The sequence below is a fragment of the Vombatus ursinus genome, unplaced genomic scaffold (assembly GCF_900497805.2).
Source record: "Vombatus ursinus unplaced genomic scaffold, bare-nosed wombat genome assembly UNPS02014818.1, whole genome shotgun sequence".
In the NCBI taxonomy this organism is placed as follows: Eukaryota; Metazoa; Chordata; class Mammalia; order Diprotodontia; family Vombatidae; genus Vombatus; species Vombatus ursinus.
Window position 1 is genome coordinate 47,853,104 of NW_020954596.1, and position 22,629 is coordinate 47,875,732.

Sequence of the window (22,629 nt, forward strand, 5' to 3'; positions counted from 1 at the left end):
TGGACATATAGAAATAGAGACAAAGGTAAAGACATATAGAGATAGAGAGAGAGCTTTAAGGTTTCCAAAGTGCTTTACATAAATCTTATTTAAGCCTCACAACTATATTCTGAAGCCAGTAGTAGTGACTTTATTAACCCCATTTTGCAGATAATTCCGTTTCAGAGAGACTTGGTGACTTGCCCATGGTCACACAGTTAGTGTCAGAGGCTGAATGTAAACCCAGGCCTCCTGAATCATGATTTCAAATTATGAAATAATCACAAAAGAAACACAATAGCAATTTACCCAGCGGACAATGGAAAGACCCATGGTGATTTTGAAGAGACTAGGGCATGCTAATGATAACTTATCTGTGAGAAGCTACATAAAATACTTTACTCAAGGTATGTTTGAGTGAAAAGGGAGGTGGATGGATCATGGAGTAAGAATAAGAGACATTGAATGTACAGTGTTAGTGACATATTAGTGCCCCCAGAAATCAACAGAAAAATTAGAAGGCTTCCTTGGCATATACTTTGAAGGCTTTATGAAAAAAAAACGGAGAAGTTGTATGTATTAAGAAAGTACGGTAGAGTTGGAATCTGCACCAGTAGAGATGGTATTACTCACACCATCAAAAACAGACTTTTTAAAGTATTAAATGAAATCTCAGGGGGAACATTGTATAGTAGATAGAGAGCCTCAGAGACAGGAGGACCTAGGTTCACGTCCCAACTCTGAAAAATACCATGAGCCAGTTAATTAGTCTCTAAGTGCCCCCAGACAACATGTAGATGGAGTTCCATCACTAAAATCAGAGGTTCCCAAACTTATTTGGCCTAATGTACTCCTCCTTTTAAAAAAATTACTCAGCCTCAGCACCCCCCTGGAAATCTACTTTCCTTAACCCTTCAATATATATTTTTTAATTTGCATCATTTCAAACTACTACTGCTCCCTGGATTGTTCCAGTGTCCCCCCCAAGGGGCAGGATCACCCACTTTGGGAACCTCTGTAGGTCCAGTCCAGTCTCATTAAACTAAATAAACAATATGACATCAACTGTAATATTGCGATGGACCTAAAAACACCAAGCAAGTCACACAATTAAGTAGATACAAAATATATTTTATTTATAGTAATTTTACATAATAAAAATTTTAAATTATCTAAATGTCATTATCTTCTTTAACTAATGCTAATTTCATATTAAATGCTGCTTTGATGTTAGCCCAAAAGAGCCCCTGCTTACTTTTCTCTTTGTGCCATTCCAAATAGGTTCTCTGTGCCATGAGAGCTTTCAGTTTGTGATACCGGGCAGGAATGCTGTACTGTGGGATTGGTTCCAGTAAGATGAGGATTAAGTTATCAGAACCTTCATGAAAAAGTTTGTGGTGAGCAAAGTAAAGCTCATAATGACACCACTCACTCTGAACGAAGTTGGGGGACAAAATAAAGACGGACTTGTAGCTTTTCTCTATACAGTTTATAATGTTTTCAACAATACTCTTTCCAGGGACAAAGTTTCTTTCATGAAGGCAAATCTTTATGTCTTCATCCTCTAGGTTTGGAAGCAGCTCATGCTTCACCCAGGCAGAGTCCAGTTCACTGTATGAAATAAAAGCATGAAACTGGAATGTTCTTTCAAGTTTGTCTATGGGGATGTTCCTAGCTCTGCGTCGTGTCTGAGTCCATTGAAACATCATCCTCAGATACCATGGCAAGTCAAAGTGGATGCACAAAAAAGTTGCAACAATCATCAGAACTGAGCCAATGATGACAATAGTGATAACCAACAGAACTAAATTACATGACAAGGGAGACAAGTGAAAATCCTTTAACTGTGTCCCCTTATAGCTATCTGGAAAGGCACATTTATATAAATGTGGCCATCCACTTACCATTTTGTTTGATAATGTGGCTATATTTTTGCTAAATTCTCTTAGCTCACAGCTACACAAGAATGGGTTGTCTCCTGCTTGTAGTGACTTAATATTCTGACAGCTGTTGAAGAAGTGAGTAGTTGGGCGGGAAACTGAATTATATCTGATGATCAATACAGAAAGGCTACTAAAGGTACTGCACCCTGGAAGATCAGCTAAAAAATTAAAAGCAATATTTAGCTCTTGCAAAGTTTCCAGATTGGACATATCTTTAGGGATACTCCTGATACTGTTTCTGTGTAGATCAAGCACTGTGATATTGGGAGGTAAACATCTGAAGACAGAGTCAGTGAGCTCATTGGAAGACAAATTTAGAACCAGTAGACTTCCAGTCCAACTGCAGTTTCCCTTACCATCATAACGGATGGAATTCTGGCTTAAATCCAGATGTTTCAGAGACTCCATTTTCTCTGTCATTTGAACTATTTTGTAAAGTTGTTTAAATTTGTTCTTTTGTAAAATAAGTGTTTGTAAGAGGTTTAAGTTTCCACAGTCTTGGAAAAGACTCTCTGTGAAAAGACTGTTAGAAAAGTCCAAATATTGAAATGGGCTAGGCTTAGAAGGGCAAAGCATATGCAACACCTGCGTATTTGATAGTGTTAACATTTTTATGTTCATATCTGAAAAGATACGATACAAAGATGTTTGTGAAAATATATAAACTTTGACACTAAGAAGTTCTATTTTTAGTCCTTTCAGTGAAGTTTCATAATAGCTAAATGGCTCACTCTCAATTGTTTCCACCAATGTTAAGTTGTAAATATAAAGATACTCTGTGGGTTTGTCCCAAAGAAACTGAAGAATTCCCACGAAGCATTTCCAAGTAGTTTCAATATGGTAGAGGGTAAGATTCAGAAATCTTAAATTATTAATTACTTTTGATAAAAAACCATTGAAAATTGAACATTTATTATCATCCAAATTAATATTAGTCAGTTCTAAACTTCTTAAGTTGCTCACTGACATATCCAATTGGACAGAGAATGCTCTATTTGGAGGGAAGATAATTTGTAGTATCTTTGTGCTCAAAATTGGAAGGCTCTCCAATTTGTCTTTTTTCCCATAAAATCTTTCTAGGTCTAACAGGATGTTACTTAGATTCAAATGGCGAATTGGTAGTAAGTCTGATTTTTGTATTCTTGTAGCACTCAGTCCCAGGAAATCTAGTTGGGACATGTTGGCAAATTCCTCACAGATGGGGAGGGCTTCAAATTCATTGAATGAGAGATCTAAATATGTGAGATTCATGAGAGGATAACACAAAATCCTCCATAACTTATTGTGGGATAAATCCAAGTATTGCAGATCCTGGTTGAATTTGAACACCCTGATATCAAGGTGCTGGATCCTATTATGAGAAAGTTTTAAAACTCTCAGCTTTGGTAAAGGTTTGAAGTCCTCAGTCTGAAGCCCAGTTATATTGTTTAGTGACAGATCTAAGACTGTTATTTTTGATGATAGGAGTCTTGGAACATGACTGAGAAAGTGGTTTGAATAGTTGCCCACAAATTCATTTTCCAAAGAGTGTTGGATTCTATTCCCAAGGATCAACATAAAGATGTGAAGAGAATGAAATGTTCTGATGATTGGTGGCCTGGGATTAGACATAGTATTGCAGTGGACACCCTAAGGTTCACCGTCATTCTTCACAGTATCTTCATACAGGTCCAAAATCTAGAACAAAATCCACATGACATACATGTTGAATGAATACTAATTCATAATAATAAAGTTCTGGTATGTTACCCCTATCCCACCCAATACAATAATGGCTGGTGTTTATGTGGCAATTTAAAGCCCACAAAGTGCATACAATACACTAGCTCATTTTATTCCCACAGGCACCTTGTTAGGTAGAGACCAAAGGTATTGATATCCCTGTTTTGTGTCTAGAAAAATTGAGGAGGAGAGAGGTTAAGTGCCTTCAGAAGATAACAGATTTAGCACTGGTAGAACTCTCAGAGGCCATCTAATCCAATTCTTTCATTTCGTGGATGAAGAAACTGAGACTCAGAGAGATTATGTGATTTGCCCAGGGTCACACAGCTAGGAAGTGTCTGGTATGGGACTTGAACCTAGGTCTTTCTGATTCCAGGTCCACATCTTATTTTCTACGCCATACTATTTCTCTGGTGACTTGGTCATCATTACATATCTGACAAGTCAGAGGTACCCAGTTGTCTGCTAATTCTATATCCAGTACTCTATACAACTTACTCATTAAATGATTTTAGACAAGTTATTTAACTTCTCTGTGCCTCAGTTTCCTTACCTATAAATTACAGAGGCAGCATTACATAGGAGATAGGAAGTTTGTCTTAAAGTGAGAAAGCCTTTGGTGCAAATCCTACCTCTGCCACTGTTTGACCACAAACATTTAACCTCTCTGAACCTCAGTTTCCTCATCTGTGAAATGAAATAACTATACCTGTAGTACTTACCTTACAACAGCACTGTGAGGTAGAGACTACAGGTATAAATACTACTTTATCTACTACTACTTTATCTCAATAATAGAGGTAATGCGATGGTAAAAACGTTAACAAAGTACAGTCTAAATCTGGGTATCCCTTTACAAAGTATGAAGGAGATTCTAAGATAAAATAGAAAGGGCAGCTGACCACTAGCTAGCTGAATATTGGTGATGCCCATGGTGGCCTATTAAAAAATGGAATCTGCCAGACTTACCAGTTAAAGATGGAGAGCAGCTTGGTGGGGTAGAGCCATTGAACATGCGGCAAAAGGTACAGCAGGGGATGGGGAGATGAGGAAGAAGTATTTTCTCTCCTCTTGCCCTCCCATTTTCCCCATCTCTAATCTTGCAGTGCAGGTACTTACTTACCCAGGAAGAGACCAACACATCCAGAATGGAACACGGATACATACTATGTCAGGAGACACAGACAGGGAGAAGGATTCAAGGCAAGAAGTAGCTTCAAGGAACGTGACCCTTGGCAGCAGAAAATTGAGTCAATTGTGGACGAAAAGGAGAATTAGCCCCGGCAGCTGGGGGTTGAAATGCAGAGAGGAGAAGACTCATGGAGGACCTGAGGGACCTCCCCAATAGAGATGCTACACCCAGGGTGGAACGTTGTAAAGACAACTAAGAAAAGAAAGGACATTGGGAGCCTGAAATACTGGAGGTATGAGTTGCCTGGGCCAGTTGTATCCATGTGCATGTGCCTCACTATCAGTACTCCCTACATTTATGTCCAGTCTTTCCATAGGCACTGTGTATATTTGTGGGATGGTGTGCCCCACATTTACAGGAGGAATGTTTTGTAGCAATTCTTCTTACTATGCCATCTTAGTAAATGCCTTTGCTTTGCATCAATTGTGTTTACTAGCTGGCTTTTAAAAGTAGCAGTAGAATTTCATGAGCTACATAATTTTAGGAATGTAGTCCCACAGGATACCCCTAAAACCTTGGAATCATAAAACCGAAGACATTCCCATAGTGCCTGAAGGGGAAGCTACTTACATAAAGTTTCACCAGAGAATAGCTCTCAGAGTCAAATAAGATAATGTATGTAAAGTACTTTGTAAATGCTAAAATATTACTTTATTAACAGTCTGCAGAAAAGCAAATTAGAAAAGTATAGAAGTCTTGGAATATATAGCATGGAGGCAAACAGGTCCAACCCACTTTAATGATCTGTGAACACATCAAGGTATTGTAGCAAAACACAAGGTTTACTCATAAAAACAGGGAAATATAGAATGCATTTTAGAAAGTTTTCAGTCTTAAAGGACTTTAGAGTTGAAGTCTTTTTGGCACTATAGAGTTAAACACTTTCAATTGTCAGCATTAAAAGAAAAGATTCAGTACTTAAATGATAATCTTCAGTTATCCAGAAATTGATTTCTCTGCATTATCTAATTATCCAACAATGCCAGATAAATGAGATGTTACTGTAATTATAGATCAGTCTTATCTGGTTATCAAAGTAGATGACAAAAATTCCTTTACTAGTTCCAGTTATTCTTCTGGGAATCTGGGAGGAAATCTGGGAGGGTGGGGCCAAGATGGTGGATTAAAGGCAGCATTCCAGCTGAACTCTCTCAACATTCCCCTCCAAACAGCTTTAAAATAATGCCTCATATCAAATTTTGGAGCGGCAGAGCCAACAAAAGGTCAGAGTAAGACATTTTTCTGGCCTAAGAAAACTTGGGAGGTCCACAGGAGGGGTCTATGACACTGAAATGCAGGCACACATGCAGTGGCAGTAACAGCAGCAGAATCAGCATCAGCTTCAGGAACTCTCAGCCTAGAGACAGTAAGGGATTCAGACAACAGGTCAGAAAGAGATCACAGGGCACCCTGTGCTAACACTGGATATGGTTGACACTGATTGACAACTCTATTGCCCCTTTACAGTTCTAGGTCACAGTTAAAGGGCAGAGAGGAGCACTGGTGGTCAGTCATGAGGGAGCAGGTGCCCTGGTTAGAGTTCCAGGGCCAAAAGGAGTGTTAGCATTTGTGGTTGCAGGAGAATATGGAACCTGGTCACAGTTCCAGGGCAAAGAGGAGCACTAGTGCTTGTAGGGGCAGGGAAACAGGAGACTTGGTCATGGTTCCAGGGCTGAGAAGAGTGACAGTGCTTGCAGCTGAAGGGGACGAGGGGTTCCACCCGGGTAAAGACCAGAGCACAGACCAGGAGAGCAGTGACCACATATCACCATATCACACCACCTTGGAAATAAATAAAAATTTGCAGATTCCCATAACTAACTCTGAAAACAGCAGCATGAAAAAAGCTGAAGCTTGGGACAATGCCCCAGCACTCCTATGTGAGCAGAGCCCAACTTTGACATAACGTTCAAAGTCAAGAAAATAGACTGGGAAAATGAGCAAAAAGTGAAAGAAGAACTTTACCACAAAAAGCCATTATGATGGCAGGGAAGACCAAGACACAAACTCAGAAGAAGACAACAATGTGAAAACAGCTATAACCAAAGCCTAAAAGAAAAATATTAATTGAACCCAAGACCAATAAGAATTCTCAGAAGACTTAAAGAAAGAAATGAGTGATAAAGGAAAAAATTGGGAAAAGAAAGGAGAGTGAGGCAAGAAGGTTATGAAAAGAGAATTAACAGCTTAGTAAAATAGACACAGTAAAATATTGAATAAAATAACACCTCAAAAAGCAGAATTGGCCTAATGGTAAAAGAGGCAAAAAAAAAAAAAATCACTGGAGAAAAGAACTCCTTAAAAAGCAGAATAGGCCAAATGGAAAAGGAGGTACAAACATTCACTGAAAAAAAAACTCTTTAAAAAATAGGATTGGTCAAATGGGGGGGAAAAGTATAAAAGCTCACTGAAGAAAACAACCCCTTAAAAATTAGAATTGGGCATGTTGAAGCTAATGACGCCACTCCATGAGACATCAAGAAACAATAAAACAAAATCCAAAGAATAAAAAAAAATAGAAGAAAATGTGAAATATCTCATCAGAAAAGCAACCAACCTGGAAAATAGATTAAGGAGTGATAATTTAAGAATTATTGGACTACTTGAAAGGCATGATTTTTTTTTAAAAAAAAAAAGCCTAAACACCATGATTTAAGGAATTATAAAGGAAAATTGGGAAAGTGGAGCCAAGATTGTGGATTAAAGGCAGCATACCAGCTGCACTCTTAGATCCAGAGGGCAAAATAGAAATTGGAAGAATCTACCAATCACCTTCTGAAAAAGATCCCAAAATGAAAACTCCTAGGAATATTATAGCCAAATTCCAGAGCTCCCAGGTCAAGAGGAAAATTTTACAAACAGCTAGAAAGAAACAATTCAAATATTATAGAGACGCAGTCACGGTTACACAAGATTTAGTGGCTTCCATGGAAAAGGAGAACAAGTCTTGGAATATGATATTCCAAAAGGCAAAAGAGCTCGGATTACATCCAAGAATCGCCTACCCAGCAAAACTAAATATAATTTTTCAGGGGTGCGGGAATGAATATTTAATGAAATAGAGGATTTTCAAGCATTCCTGATGAAAAGATCAGAGCTGAATAGAAAATTTGACATTCACAAGACCCAAGAGAAGCATAAAAAAAGGTAAACATTAAATAGAAATCAGAAGGGACTCAATAAGATTTAAACTGTTTACATTCCCACCGGGGAAGATGATTCATGTAACTCCTAAAGAACTTTACCATTATTAGGACAGTTAAAAGGAATTTTCATAGATGGAGGGCATAGGTGTGAATTGATTACGTTGGAAAACTCTCCAAAAAAAATGAAAGGGGGAGAAAGAGGGATTCACTGGAAGGAGGGGGAAGGGAGACATAGAATAGGGAAAATTTTTCACCTAAAAGAGACATACAAGGAAGAGCTTTTACAGTGGAGGAGGAGATGGAGGGAAGAGTGGGGACAATGACTAAACCTCATTCTCATCATGATTGGTTCAAAGAGGGAAGAATATATATACACACTCAGTTGTGTATAGAAAGCTATCTTTGAAAATAGGAGAGGAAAGGAGTAAGTGAAGGGTAGGAGGTGATAAAAGGGAGGGTGGATTAAAGGAGGCCGTGGTTAGAAGCTAACTAGATTTTTGAGGAGGGATAGGATAAAAAGAGAGAGAGGAAGAAACAGATAACGGGATAGAGGGAAATACACAGTAAACATAATTGTGAACATGAATGGGATGAGCCAACCCATAAAACAGAAACATTTAGCAGAAAGGATTCAAAACCATAATCCATTTATATATTGTTTATAAGAGATATACTTGAAACAGAAACACACAAAGAGTTACATATTTCTGTAAAAAAGGCAGGGGCAGCAATCATGATCTCAGACAAAGCAAAAGCAAAAATAGACCTTATTAAAAGAGATAATCAGGGAAACTACATTTTGCAAAAGGTACCATAGATAAAGAAGCAATATCAAAAATTTTTACAGCAAGTTTATCTGAGAGAAGCCTCATTTTTGAAATGTATAGAGAACTGAGTCAAATCCATAAAAATGAGAGTAATTCCCCAATTGATAAAAGGTCAAAGAATAAGAATAAACAGTTTTCCAAAGAAGAAATCAAAGCTATCTACAGTCAAATGAAAAAAATCTCTAAATCACTACTAATTAGAGAAAGGCGGACAAATGCTAGAGGGGATAAGGGAAAATAGGGACACTGATAAACTGTTGGTGGAGTAGTAAACTGGTCTAACCATTCTGGAGCACAATTTGGAACTATGCCCAAAGGGCTATAAAACTGTGTCTACCCCTTGACCCAGAAATACCACTACTAGAGCTGTATTCCAAAGAGATCAAAGGAAAAGGAAAAGAACCTAAATGTACAAAAATATTTATAACAGCTCTTTTTGTGGCGACACAGAATTGGATATCGAAGGGATGCTCATCAGTTGGGGAATGGCTGAACAAGTTGTGACATATGATTGTGATGGAGGACTATTGCCCTGTAAGAAATTATGAGGGGGTGGTTTCAGGAAAACATGACAAGACCTATATGAATTGATGCAAAGTGAAGTGAGAAGAACTGGGAGATCCTTGTGCACGGTAACATCAATGTTGTAATGATGATCAATTGTGAAAGACTTGGCTACTCTGATCAACACAATGATCCAAGACAATTTCAAAGGACTCATGATGAAAAGAAAAAGCTTTCCATCTCCAGAGACATTTGAGTGCAAATTAAAGTACAATTTTTTTGCTTTTTTTTTTTTTGCAACATGGTTGACATTGAAATATGTTTTGCATGATTGTACATGTATAATTGATATATTGCTTGTCTTCTCAGTGGGGAGGGGAGGGCATAGGAGAAAGGGAGATAATTTAGAACTCAAAATTTAAAAAGAAAAGAATGTTATAAATAAATAATAAAAAAATTTTTAAAAGAAAGTAGCAAATCTGTTGTGTTTTAAAGTGTCCTGGTTTTGGTAAGGCAGAAGCTACAATTAGAAGATCCAATGTAGGTGATAGGCACCATGGCCAAGTCCCTCAGCAAGCACCAAAGATGGGGATTTGATTTCTTGGATAACAGTAGCTTTGCCTTTTTCCCAAAAAACTTTATTCCTTTCCCTCCAAACCTTTTGATAAAATGCCAATAATATTATATTTTATTTTTACTTAAAATAATCATTAGTGTCTTTAATGAGTTCACAAATCAAGAGAAAAAGCTTTAGTCGCCCCTATCTGGAGACTACCTTGAAAGCTAGGTTCATACTGTCAGGTAGGTAGCACCTTTGTTGACTCAGTACCAGAAGGAAAGTTCAGTTCAGGATAAACTGGAGTTGGCCTTTTGGAAAGGTGTTTATTTCACCTGATTGACTCTGCAATGGTTCATGTTTTCTAAACAGAATGTGCTCCAAAAAAAGCAATCCTGAAGGGATCAAACTTGAAGGAAGTTAAATATTTTTTTCAATGTAATTAGTTTCCTTTATTTTTTAATAATATTTTGTTTTTCTCCCCAGTTACATGTAAAAACAACTTTTAAAATTTGGGGGGTTTTTTAAGTTTTGAGTTCCAAGTTTTATTCCTTCTTCCTTTCCCTCCCTACTCCCTGAGATAGTAAGCAATCTGATATAGGTTATACATGTGGAATCAAGTAAAACATTTCCATATTAGTAATTTTGTGAAAGAAAAGAAAGACAGAGAGAGTGAAGGGGGGAGAGAGAAGGAAGGAAGAAAGGAGAGAGGGAGGAAGGAAGAAAGAAAAAGAAGAAGGAAGAGAAAGAAAGGAAGGAAGAAACAAAGAAAGAAAAGAAAGAAAAATAGTATGCTTCAGTCTGTATTCAGATAACATCAGTTCTTTCTCTGGAGGCAGATAGCATTTTTCATCATGAATGAAGGAAATTAAATCTTTGGACACGGAAGGCTCAAACTCAGAATATCATACTACGCTTTTAGAAACTAGTTTGGGTTGGGAATATACAGGAAAGAAGTAGGTCTGCAATTCTTAAGTCTTTTTGGAACCACTGTACTACTTAACTAGAACCAGTGGGAAGTTTGATTTTGAAAAAAATGCTAATAATAGATCTTATTTTTATTTAAAATACATGATAAATGGTTTCTCAAATGATTATATTAGTCATTTGTAAGTCACTATTTAGACAACAGGAATATAAGGAGAGAAACAAAACACTGTATGCCCTCAAAGAACCTATGTTCAAATGGAAAAGTACAACAAATACATAGTTAAGTAAATATGAGGTAATTTAAGGAAGGAAAAATCACTAACAACTAGGATCTATCAGGAAAGGTTTTAGTCTAGCTAGGGGAGATGACGCATTAACACATAAAGTGATTTAAGATTATTAGAAAGAAATCAGTTAAGCAAAGAATAATATTCCATATGCTCAACACACAAGCATTGAGGGGATATTGTTGTTGTTTATCTTTTGTTTTTGAAGTGAATAAATGACATCACGGGTGATGTCTTGACTTCCCCATGAATCGGATTTAAGTGAGGCAGAGTTGCACAAAGTCGTTAACCTGACTCTCTTCCAGAGTCATCAAAGTCTAGTGGCAAGACAAAAGTCAAGACAACTGGTGATGGCCTAGGATGCAGTGGATAACCTTGGTGTCATTGATGTCTAACTAAGCTCTAAGCACTCTACAAGTGCTCCTTGGCCACTGGAACAAATTGTCCTCATCTGGCCATTCGGGGGGCATAGTCTTCACATGCTTTGGGTAGATATCCCCCTAACTCACCGACAGGCCTGTTAGTTACCCAACAAAGAGACCATTAGAGTCAGATGGGGTTGACCAGGGGAGGTTCTTTGTAGAAGCAAGTTAAGAAGACAGTTTTTAAGGGATAAGAATTGCTTGAGGGGACAGGAACAGTGTATTCTAAGGCAGAATCACCATTATAGTTAAGAAATGCCTCTTGAAGTCTAACAGAATTTATCAGTTTAAACCCATCTCCCTTTGCTTATTTCTCTGAGCGGGGCTATGATACCTTATGCCTCCTCAGGAGGGTTTCTGGCTCCTGATATTTATCAGAATGACCTAAATATTCCAAGAATCATGGCAAAAGAGCTAACAATGTCATACAAAATACATAGTACAGTTATTGAGCAAGAAGGGCCTTAGAGTTTATCCAGTCTAGCCCCTTCATTTTACAAAGGAGGAAATTCCTCTGAGATTTCCCAGGAAATGATTGGGTCAAGATCATGGAACTAGTGGCACTGAGGCAGCTAAATGGCCTTAAGTAATAATAATAATAATAAATAATAATAATAATAATAATAATATATAGTACTTTAAGGTTTACAAAGCACTTTATAATTACTATCTCATTTAATCCTCACAAAAACCTTAGTGTTAATATTATACTCATTTTGCAATTGAGGAAACTGAGGCAGACAGTTTTTTTTTTCCCAGGGTCACAAGCCAGTAAGTATCTGATTCAGGATTTGAACTCAGATCTTCCTAACTCCAAGTCTAGTACTCTAGCCAATATGCCATATAGCTAGCTGCCTTTTGTGTGGCATGGTGGACAGAGTGCTGGACTTGAGTTAGGAAGAACCAAGCTCAAATCTTGCCTCAGATGCTTACTAGCTGTGTAACCCTCAGGAAGTCACAACTTCTCTATGCCTCAGTTTCTTCATCTGTAAAATGGAGATAACCGTAGCACCCATCTCTCAGGACTGTTGTGAAGGTCAAATGAGACAATATTTGTAAAGTGCTTTGTAAAACTTAAAGTATTATTTAAGTGCTAGCTATAATCAGCAGCAGCAGTAATTTTAGTTAGTCTAGGTAGGATTCTAATCCAAGGTCCTCCGGCACCAAAATCAGTCCCCTTTCCACTACACTTCACTAACTAGCCTTCAGAAAAAGATGGTAATGGTAGTTTTGTGACTAGCAACACTAAGCAGAATTGTAACTAGATTTTTTTTTTAATGAGCAGTACAGGGAACATTAAGTTCCATCCTAGGTCTCAAAAAATTAAAGTTGAGGGTCACCAAAAAGAAAATGAAGAGGCACTGGGTGTGGTTATGCTGCATTACATTACTAATCAAGAATTGGGCAAGAGGAATTGTGTAAAGAATAGCCTGTAGTGTAGATGATACATAACCAGAAGAAACTGGAGGCTAGTCATGAGTGTAGACCAGGAAGTAACAGACAGACTGGATGCTCCACTGATATCTACACCAGATTAGGAGAAGGGGAAGAAGTCTCTCGGCCTGGTCAGTAGACTTATTTCCCCTTCTCCTCCTACCATGGACGTGGTGTGGAAGGACGTGGACAAGGGTGGTCTAAGGGTTGAGGGAGGAATAAGTTATAGTCCGTATTACTTGAGAGAGCACTCATATAGGTGAGATCACAGATCAATTAAATTATGCACCCCACCTGTACCCCAATTAGTATGGTGTTGGACTCAAAATGTTTAATAAATGTTAATTAACCAGAATTTTGATGGCTTTGTTTTTGTCATGGCCATCTCCCTGCTTCTAGCATCACCCCTTTCCTATTGTTGTGGTCTAGGGATCTTGAGAAGCCCGAAATGCAAGGGCAAAGGGTGTAGGTCTGTCTCAAAAGAATTCAACCACTCAAGCCTTCTTTCAGCCCATTTCAGTCTGTTAAAACATTGGTTGGGGTGGGTGAGATTCCTAGTGAGTCTAAGCATTTGGTAGGGACAAGACTGACTTTTTTTATAGGGAAAAAAGATTGTGGGAAGATTTGAATGGGATCAAGGAGTGGTAAATAGCCTATGGTGATATGATGATAACAGAGAAGGGGTCTAGATGGGATTAAGGGGTGGGAAGTATCCTGGGGTAGTCTGGAGGTAACAGACAATGAAGGGCCGGGCTGGGCAGGCCACAATGAAAGGACAGTTGAAAGGATTATGTATCTAGGTGGGGGATGTATATGGGAAAATCAGGAGCTGGATTGTGGGTTTTTTTGGGGGGGGGGGGAGTCCAGGTCCCATACCCTGTCACCATCACTCCATAGCTGCCAAAGTAATTTTCATAAAGCACAAGCCCAACAACCTCGAAAAGCTCCCGAAGCTAACTATTGCCTCTAAGATGGTCTAAATAAGACATTTCTATATAGAGATGGAGAGCTCAGACCAACACAGATTCCCCTCATTGGTCTATTGCACCAAAGGTCAAATTCAGCAGTTACTGTTAACCAAAACTGGGGAATGCAGTCAGATCCTGAGTCAGCCTGGCTTAGAAATTCTTGCTTCCATTCTGGCCCAAATTTCTGCTGCCAACACACTTCTCTGATACTGGACACCAGCTATAAGTCACTACTTTTTTTTCATTGACAAGTCTGCCAGAAACCCTCTAACACAACCAGATTTCTTGGTTTTAGGACCTTCTGCTTTGCATCCTGACAATGGATCTGCCTTGCATTTTGAATTTTTATTCATCTGATAACAATAGATAGCTTTGTATTTAATAATAGTCCCCTAAACTTTTTTGAGTCTAATTTCCATTCTGGGTCATCATGAATATCTCCTCCTCACCAGCTCAGATCTGGCTAAGTGGCACAGAACACAACCTTGGACTTCTCTAAGGAAGGATGGCATGCCTCCACCTAGTACTACCTGGTATGACAACCCAGGTGTTCATTTGGATGTGTCTATATCCAATTGGTTCCTGAAGTGTAAGAAAAAAAAATGAGAGCATAAACCCTCAATACTTTAACTACAAGGAAAGAGGAAGAAAACAACAGGGAGGGGACAGGATGGGAAGAGGGCAACAATAGAAAATAAAAAATTGGGGAAAAAAGGGAAAGTTTTTAGGCAGAAAAAGCAATTAAGCAGAGGGAGAAAACAATAGATATAGTAGAAGAAGATACAGAACAAAAAGAAAAAGGAGGCACAATTAAAAGGAAAAAAGGAAGGTGAATTTTTTTTTAAAAGACCCTTCAAGAGAAACCACCATTCATTTATCCATTCAACAAAGATTTACTGAGAATCACCGACTACATGCAAAGTACTACAGACTGTTATCAACTGCAAAGCTGTACAAGACATATACAAGAAGTTTACAATCTAGTCGAGATGACACACATGGATTTCTGCAACACAAAGTAGTATGTGACAAGTGCCATGTGCCTGGATTACCTACCTGCTCTAAGAAATCATGAAAGAAGATAGAATAAAGGGAGAGGACACCAACAGGAGGTGACAGAAGGCAGCACTAACAAGCCCAGGGAAAAGGATGATGTTATCAGGTAAAATGAACGAGAAAGTATTTGTTTTTCACTCAACTACATACACACCCTCTTCTCTGCCAACACAGAGGAAATTTCAGTCTATAAGCGACTGAATTTCCTGAATTCAAGTAACAGAAACTGTAAAGAAAACCTACCTGTCTCCTGCATAATCCTCAGCATTTCTTTCTTCATCTTTCATACTTTTGACTTGAAAAAAGGTGTAAGGTGAATCACTCTTGTCCAGATTTCTCTTCAGAGGAAAAGAAGTGTTTCCTCTAACTGTCCTAAAAAACATAAACACGACTCTGTTCAAACTACAGGAAGTAACCAAATAAGACCTTGAAGGGTTTTGTGCCATCTATTGAACCTTAGTGGAACTACACCACATAAATGAATTTTCCCTACATTCATCTATAAGCAATATATGCACCTTATGCAATAGTATAGGCATAAAACTAGGGGAGGGCAATCAGATCTTTCCCCCAGGGTGCTAAAATGTATTGGACACTTGTAACACTTGAGTTCTTTTAACAAGTAGAAACAAGAATTTAGCACCTAGTTAGCAAGGATAATTCATTCCAGGGTCACATTCTACTTGACTTTCTCCCAGGTCTGTTTTCACCCTGCTCTTTCCCTCAATAGATGAGCAACGGTCCCTGTTTCCCCAACCTGAGATGATGTCCAGGGTCTACCTTCCCACGTGAAACCTTGTGTTCTAAGGTCCAAGGTCTCTCACCATGATCTTAGCCAAACTGAATTTGTATGGCTTCTAAACTTGTTGTGTGATGCTTTCCCATGACACAAGAATTGCTGGTCGTGCTTCTGCTCAGGACTAATATTTTTGAGGTAGCAGATGTCATTTAAATATCCTGTTTGCTGCAAGAATATAATAATAATGTGCTTGTTTCAGGGATCCCAATGGATTAATTAGGGAAAATGCATTGTTATATCTTTCTGCATAGTTGGTACAATTTTTCTCTAAAACTTTGAATTTTCAACTAGTAAGTTGAAGCATATAGGAAAGAATAAGAAAAGGAGTCTTATGAACTGTTTGTGACTTCCCAGATCTAATAGGAAAATGTAATCTGCTACTCTGAGGAACTGAAAAGGAGAGTAAAGAGATATTTGCCAGGGGTATGGTGGTAAATGTTTACCAACTGGATCTGGAGGGGAAAGGGAAGGGAGAAGGAAATGTACACTTTTACATTTAATTTTCATTATTTATATTCTCATCATTTTCTTAAGTCTTAACAGTCAGTAAATTAATAAATCAAACCCTGATTTGTAGTGTTTGTCAATTTTCAAGGTGGAAATACTCTCATTGAAAATTTAACAATCAGCTTTCTCTAGTTGGCTTGAGCTAGCTCCAGTATACCCCTCATATCTACCACTTTCAGCTGAAATTTCAGGTACTTACTGCACAATCAGTGGTTCAGAATATGTAACCAAGGAATGGGCTACAGAATGTGATAAGCCAATTTCTTTAACTGAAAGATATTATTATTAGAGAAAGAAGCTGGCTTTAGAGTCAGGAGACCTAAAACTGAATCACAGTTTTGGCCCTTACTAGCTGTGAGCAATATATCACTTCTCCAGGCCTCAGTACTTTCATCTGCAACATAAGAAGTTAGGCGGTTAAAAGTGTCAAACTGGTAGCTGAGTAGGAACCAGATTAAAGTGTAATTGGGAAATGTTTAACAAAATAGATTAAAATACAATACAACATAATGTGAATTTGTGGTTTTGTTAGTCAATATGTAGCTGTTTCTATTTGTGTTTGATACCAATGTACTAAATAACCTGTAGGGTTACTTCTAGCTCTGAAAATGTTATCTTATGGAGCTTATAAAATATTAAAGTGGATAATCCAGGTAGAAACTTTTTGTGTCAGGCAAAAAAAAAAAGATCATCTCTTTTTTCCCACTAAACAAAAGCAGACTTTAAATGATCATATTTTAAATTTCTTCTCAGAAAGTAAATTATTATATTTGACCCAGTGTTGGGGGAGAATTACAACCTCTCAAAGACAAATATTTTTAGGGCAACATTTATCTAAAAAGGGTTAGAGAATGGATTTTAACTTGTCCTTATATTGGGCAGCCCGAGAGTTCTGGAGTAAGGAATTGGCCTTCCCTTGATGTATTATAGCTGCATTTAGTATTGAAGCAAATTTTTGATTTACTAGAACCCTTAATTAACTAGAATTTTTTTTCCTGTGCCCCATTTTTGGAGACAGACATGACAACAAAACAAGATTGTGTTTTATTTTGTTTTGTTTTGTTTTTAAAGTATCTTGCGGGATTTCTCCAAAGATCTGTGCATATTTATCCTAATTTCCTATCCCTTCTGCACTTAGATTTACAGTACTATACAACCAGTTCAGAATGATGGCCTGGAGGCATTGCAAAAGCCTGAATCATCCAAGAAAGGACCAGTTTTTTTCAGTACCACCATACTCTGAAAAGATTTTTATTTTTTACCTATCACATTTCTTTCTCATTCAAAGATCTGATCATGTTATTCTTCTGGAAACCCTTGATTGGCTCCAGATTGCCTTCTAAATAAACATTAGACTCTTTAGATTGATGTTTAAGGTCCTCCACAATCTTGCAGCACCTCAACTTTCCAGTCTTAGTTCATACTCTTTCCCTCCATATACTTTGTTTCAGACAAATTAGACTTTAGCTCCACTAAATGCTCAATGCTTTCCCATCCCCCAAGCCTTTGCTCACATTATTCCCTACATCTTGAGTACCCAATCATTTTCTGCCTTTTGAAGCCCTCCCCACCCCTTCAAGCCTGAGTCAAATGGTACCTCCTCCATGAAGCCTTCTATGATTGCCCAAGTTGGTAGGAACCTTTTCTCCGTATGATCTCACCTGGCATTCTGTACCACCTATAATTTTGCATTATAGTAAATTACATGCATCTTCTCTCCCTTAAGTTATAGGAACCACATCTTATTTAGCAGAGCCTCTGCACACAGTAGGTCATTAAAAATGTTTGTTGAATTTGAAATGAACAAAGGTCAAAATCAAAAGATGTCTAGTTTGCCTGAACAGTCAATTAAACAAAATACTGTAAGCATTCCATACTGCACATAGGACTTTGATTATTGAATAAAATATCATCTCACTAATCAGTATTTTCTCAGTTTTATAGAGACACAAAATTTTAAGTGATTTGCCTAAGGTCACTAATGAAAAAACACACATAATATCCTGCAGCTGGGCTTCATCACTCATGCATTTATTAGAAGGACCAAGACCCAGCTTCTTCCTCTCATTCATTATTACTCACAAAAATGTAAGAGGTTTCTCAATTCTCTGCAGATGGCAGCAAGAAACACAGTTTGGTCTTTTTAGCCGCTCTCACAGCATATCAGGACTAACTTAAGAGAGGCTAGCATCTGCAGGGCAAAGTAAACCCATTTGAGAAAGTGGTATCTATTTTAACTTTTTGAGATTTCTTGGGACACTGGACTTTTCTTAGAAAGAAAAATAAAAGTTAGTCCTACAGAAGGAATATTTCTGTATATGTAAGAAACTCACTACAAACTAAAACACCTCTAAAGGAATAGATCAACATGTAAATCGTAGGCACCAAGAATAAACAATAGAAAATTTTGATAAAATAGTGTAATTCTGAATTAAATGAGATTTTGCCATCTAAAGGCATAAGAAAGTAAAACTATGGACACAGACACAAAAGTTTGTTTTGGTGACTTTTATTCTTTAATATTTTCCCAAACAGATTGTTTTCCTCTGATAATATAATTGGATGCTAGAAGGATAGAATCAAGGTTTGGGTGAAAATAGCAAAATATACAATCTGAGGCTGTGTACATTGTGGAAAGGGGAGAAACACCATACCTCAGGGGGGAATTAGTTCAAATCCCATCACCAGTTGGTTCTTTCAGGAGTGCAGTCTAGAAACTACTGATCCAGAACCTCAGAGATTCAGTAATCAATAGGTAGGGAGAGTTAACCCAGGCAAAGCTCAAGTTGTTTGTTTTTCATTCTGGGGTTATTCTTACTCCAACTCCCTTTCTAATTAAAAGGAACTAATTTACAGTTGACAATAAATGAGAGGATTTTAAATCCTCAACCAAAAGAAAAATCATTTGTGGTAATGCTCTTGTAGTACCCATGGGACCACCCTGAACAAATAACGAATATAGCTCTTACCTTTTTGGTAGACAACAGGTGTGACTAAAATACCGAACCTGCGAGATGTCACATACCAAAATCAATTAAATTCAGAAAGCGTTTATCAAACACTTAAATCGTACTAGGCGCTCTGATCACAAAGACAAAAACTAAACACTCCACGCCCTCAAGGAGTTTATATTCTCTCAAAAACAATCCATTGCTTTAAAACGTCACCCTCTGGCGACTTGTTTATACCTCTATATCTGGGCCAGATTGAAGAACTTTCCTCTAAGTATAAGCAGAATTTAACAAAAAACGTTATCCTTATTACTTTTCTGCAGTAGTAACGAGGTTGTACAATTTCACTTTTGTTTGCTAAGATTTAATTCCAGAGACTAAAATGCGGCATTTTCCTGCTGTAGAGGGATAGTCCCCAACCAAAATTAGGCATAACAAAAAAGTAGGGGTATTTCCCAACCTCGAGTGAAATTGACTGCAGTATTTTTCCGTACTCTATCTAGCTGGGCATTTAAAAATTATTAGTGTTTTTTACACAAGGAAAGGAAGAAGCAAACCCAGAGAAAAAGTCCAAGTAAAGGATAACTAAGAGTGACAGAGCTCAGTAGGCAAATTTTCCAGCTGGGGCATGATATAGTAGAAAGAACACTGAGCTGGGAACGCAGGAGGGTTGGGTTCCAGTCCTAGGATTCTACCATTAGTCAGCTGGTTTGAGCTCATTGAAATTAACCTCCCTGGGCCTTAATTTCCTTATCTAGAAAATGGCCTTAAAGTTCTCTCCGCTCCTTTCCGGCTCTCACTCTTTGGCCTAGGAATGACTCCCCCTTAAAAAAAAAAATTCTTCCGCCTGAACTGATTCTTCAAGGGGTTTCATTCCTTTGTTGGGGGTGGGGAGGGGGGGGGCGAGAGGAAGAGTCGTTCCGTCCCACACTCCAGGGTTCTAACAAACCGCACCAGGAGTCGCAGGAACTGAAACGAAAGTATTAGGGCTTTAGGGCGGTCGGACAGCCGCGGAAGGTTTGCCCCAAAGGGCTTGGGGAGTGCTTGAAGCAGATGGCCTTTGAGTAGCCTTCCAGTTCTTTTACCCCCCCACTTATTAGAGCTTCCCTAGGCAGGCGGGGCCAGGTTTTCATTTAAGGCTGAGGCTACTGGGAGGCGGGGCCCGCTGCCCCATCCAGACCCAGACAGTTCAGGGCCCCGCCCCTGCCCCGCCCCCCGGGTCCTGCCTGCTTCTCCCAGGCCCTGCCGACGTGGCGGGGCGGGGAAGGGCCAGGGGGCGCTCGGGGGACCAGCTCTGCCGGCTCTAGCGGTAAGGAGCCCAAAGCTCCCTTTTCTTTTCTTTCTTCCTTTTCTTTTTCTCGCCCCCAGCGAGGAGGTCACTCGTCCGCGCTTCCCTATTCCCCGATGCTCCAGGTCTTTGCAGGAGCCCGGGTGCCACGTCCCAGGAGCACTGGGGCTGGGGACAGTTGGAGGGCCACGGGTGGGGTATCTGGTCAGTGTCCGCAGAGGCTCTGGCGCCGAACCAGGCACGAAACTTTGCCATTTGTTACATGCCATTGGCATGGCCCTAAGGGCAGGGAGTTTGTCGCTGTTCTGCTGTCACATCGCTGTGCCTAGCCGCGGGTAGCTAGGGTACCTGGGCAAGGACGGAGATGCTTCCACCGTGTTGAGGCTCAGATTTTCGACAGAGGTTAAGATCAAGGTCTAAGGAAGGGAAGGCTAGGGCAAAGGTGATGGCAGAGGCGGATTCCTTTCTGCTCAACACCCTCTCGTGAGCCGGAGTTCTTTGTGTGAATACCCAGACAGAAGCACGCACCCCGAATCTCCTTTGCTCACTAGTCTGCAATGTCCATCCCAGCCTCTCTGGTCCACGCCATTTCCAGACTCTCTATTGGAGCAGAGTTTTACAAAGTTTCCCTGCTTCTAGCGCGCAGGCAAGAGACAGCAGGTGTTAGTAGAGCCTAAGAGACCTTGATTGCTGAAGTAGAGGAAAGGAGGAAAGGAGAGCCTGGGAAGAGGTAGGAGGAAAAGTTAAGCAGGTTTTGCTCCGGGACATGTTCCCTTCGGGCTTCTGTGGTGGTCAGAGCTTGGGGTCCTTTGTCTGCTTTTCAACCTCATGGCCCTTCTCTACAGCTCGCCTCTTTACCCGAGCTGACACTGTTTGCTGTCACTCCTCTTGCAGAATCTGCATCTCCCCATCAAATTTGCTCTGGGATCTGATGAGTATTTACGGATGTCTTAGAGCAAGGCTTTCTTGGAACCATTTATTTTCTCTGGAAAGCCCCTCTGCCGGAAGTTTTGGTCAGGTAGGGCCTTCCTGCTGCCAACTCCCACCCTCTTCCGTCTCTAGGATACTGAAAGCTGCTGAGGGTTTTCCATGGAGAATATTCATGGATTTCTTTGCCACCTTGTTGATCTGTCCCCCTCGCCCAACAGGGAATTCCCAGCTAGATAATGCTGAGGGATGGGAAAGATGTGTATATATGTCTGTGTGTATATGCATAAATATGTGTGTGAATATTATGCCAGTCCTAGGCAAAATTGTGAATTAGACAAACTTTGTTTCCAAAAATATGCTGTCAATATCACCTTTGTGCATCATAGAATAGTAGATTTAGGACCAGAACAGACTTTAGAGATCATAAAGTCCAACCACCTAATTTTGTATGTAAAAGGAAACTGAGGCCCAGAAATCATAAGTGACTTGACAAAGGTCACAAAGGTAGTAAGTGGCAGAATTGGGAATATGAAGCCAAGTCCTCTGACTACAAATCTAGCATTCTCCATTGTGTCCCCCTGTTTATCTTCTGTTCTTATCCTTCAGTGGTCCTAACGTCAACTTAGTGCTCTCAACCTCCTTTCTTCTATTAATATCTGCTCTTAGGAAAAGTTCTGATAAACTTATTCATACTAAGACAGGGGTTTTTAACCTGGGGCCTGTAGACTTAAAAAAATTATAACTATTTCAATATAATTAGTCTCCTTTGTCATCCTATGTGTTTTATTATATGCATTTTAAAACTTTATTCTGAGAAAGGCTTCTGTAGGCTTCTCCAGATGCCAAAGAGGTACAATGACACAAAAAAATTAAGAACCCCTGCACCAAGGTATACATGTTAAGCTAAGGGAATTCATTTCTAACAGCACAATTTCAAGCATCAAAGAACAAATGGGAGAGTTACTATTTAAAAGGTGGGCTAGAAATTGGTTCTTTCCTGTGTGCCTTCTTATAAGGTCATCACTGTAGCATTTGTTGCTTTTCTGCAGTCACTGTCATCAAAAACACCTTTGCATTTTAATTGTGATTCTTTTGAAAGTGCCAGTATTTTTTTATCATAATTAATGCAGCCTTAAAAATTGTGTGTGTGTGTGTGTGTGTGTGTGTGTGTGTGTTACATTGGTCCCT

At 39.1% G+C, this 22,629-nt stretch overlaps 2 protein-coding genes and 1 long non-coding RNA gene across 4 annotated transcripts in view; 2 read left to right on the forward strand and 1 right to left on the reverse strand.

Annotated features, from left to right (window-relative positions):
* Positions 1 to 1,341, forward strand: part of LOC114023562 — a 39,066-nt gene extending 37,725 nt beyond the window's left edge. Inside the window, exon 4 of the long non-coding RNA XR_003566816.1 lies at positions 1,261 to 1,341. This is a non-coding gene — a long non-coding RNA (uncharacterized LOC114023562). The remainder of the gene's footprint in view (positions 1 to 1,260) is intronic.
* TLR6 (toll like receptor 6) lies at positions 1,094 to 19,271 on the reverse strand. The gene is made up of 3 exons (XM_027836258.1): positions 19,242 to 19,271; positions 15,210 to 15,338; positions 1,094 to 3,599 (listed from the first exon to the last, which is right to left on the reverse strand). Exon 3 carries the CDS (start codon positions 3,531 to 3,533, stop codon positions 1,152 to 1,154), a length of 2,382 nt encoding a protein of 793 aa, XP_027692059.1. The 5' UTR covers positions 3,534 to 3,599; positions 15,210 to 15,338; positions 19,242 to 19,271; the 3' UTR covers positions 1,094 to 1,151.
* The window catches only part of FAM114A1 (family with sequence similarity 114 member A1), a 77,037-nt gene continuing 69,393 nt past the window's right edge, over positions 14,986 to 22,629 (forward strand). The window contains exon 1 of one of the 2 annotated variants that reach the window (XM_027836259.1): positions 14,986 to 15,072. In XM_027836259.1, coding sequence (XP_027692060.1) covers positions 15,060 to 15,072 — 13 coding nt within the window. In that variant the 5' untranslated portion in view covers positions 14,986 to 15,059. Of the gene's footprint in view, positions 15,073 to 20,443; positions 20,533 to 22,629 lie in introns of those variants that run through there. The other variant, XM_027836260.1, reaches the window with a different exon arrangement.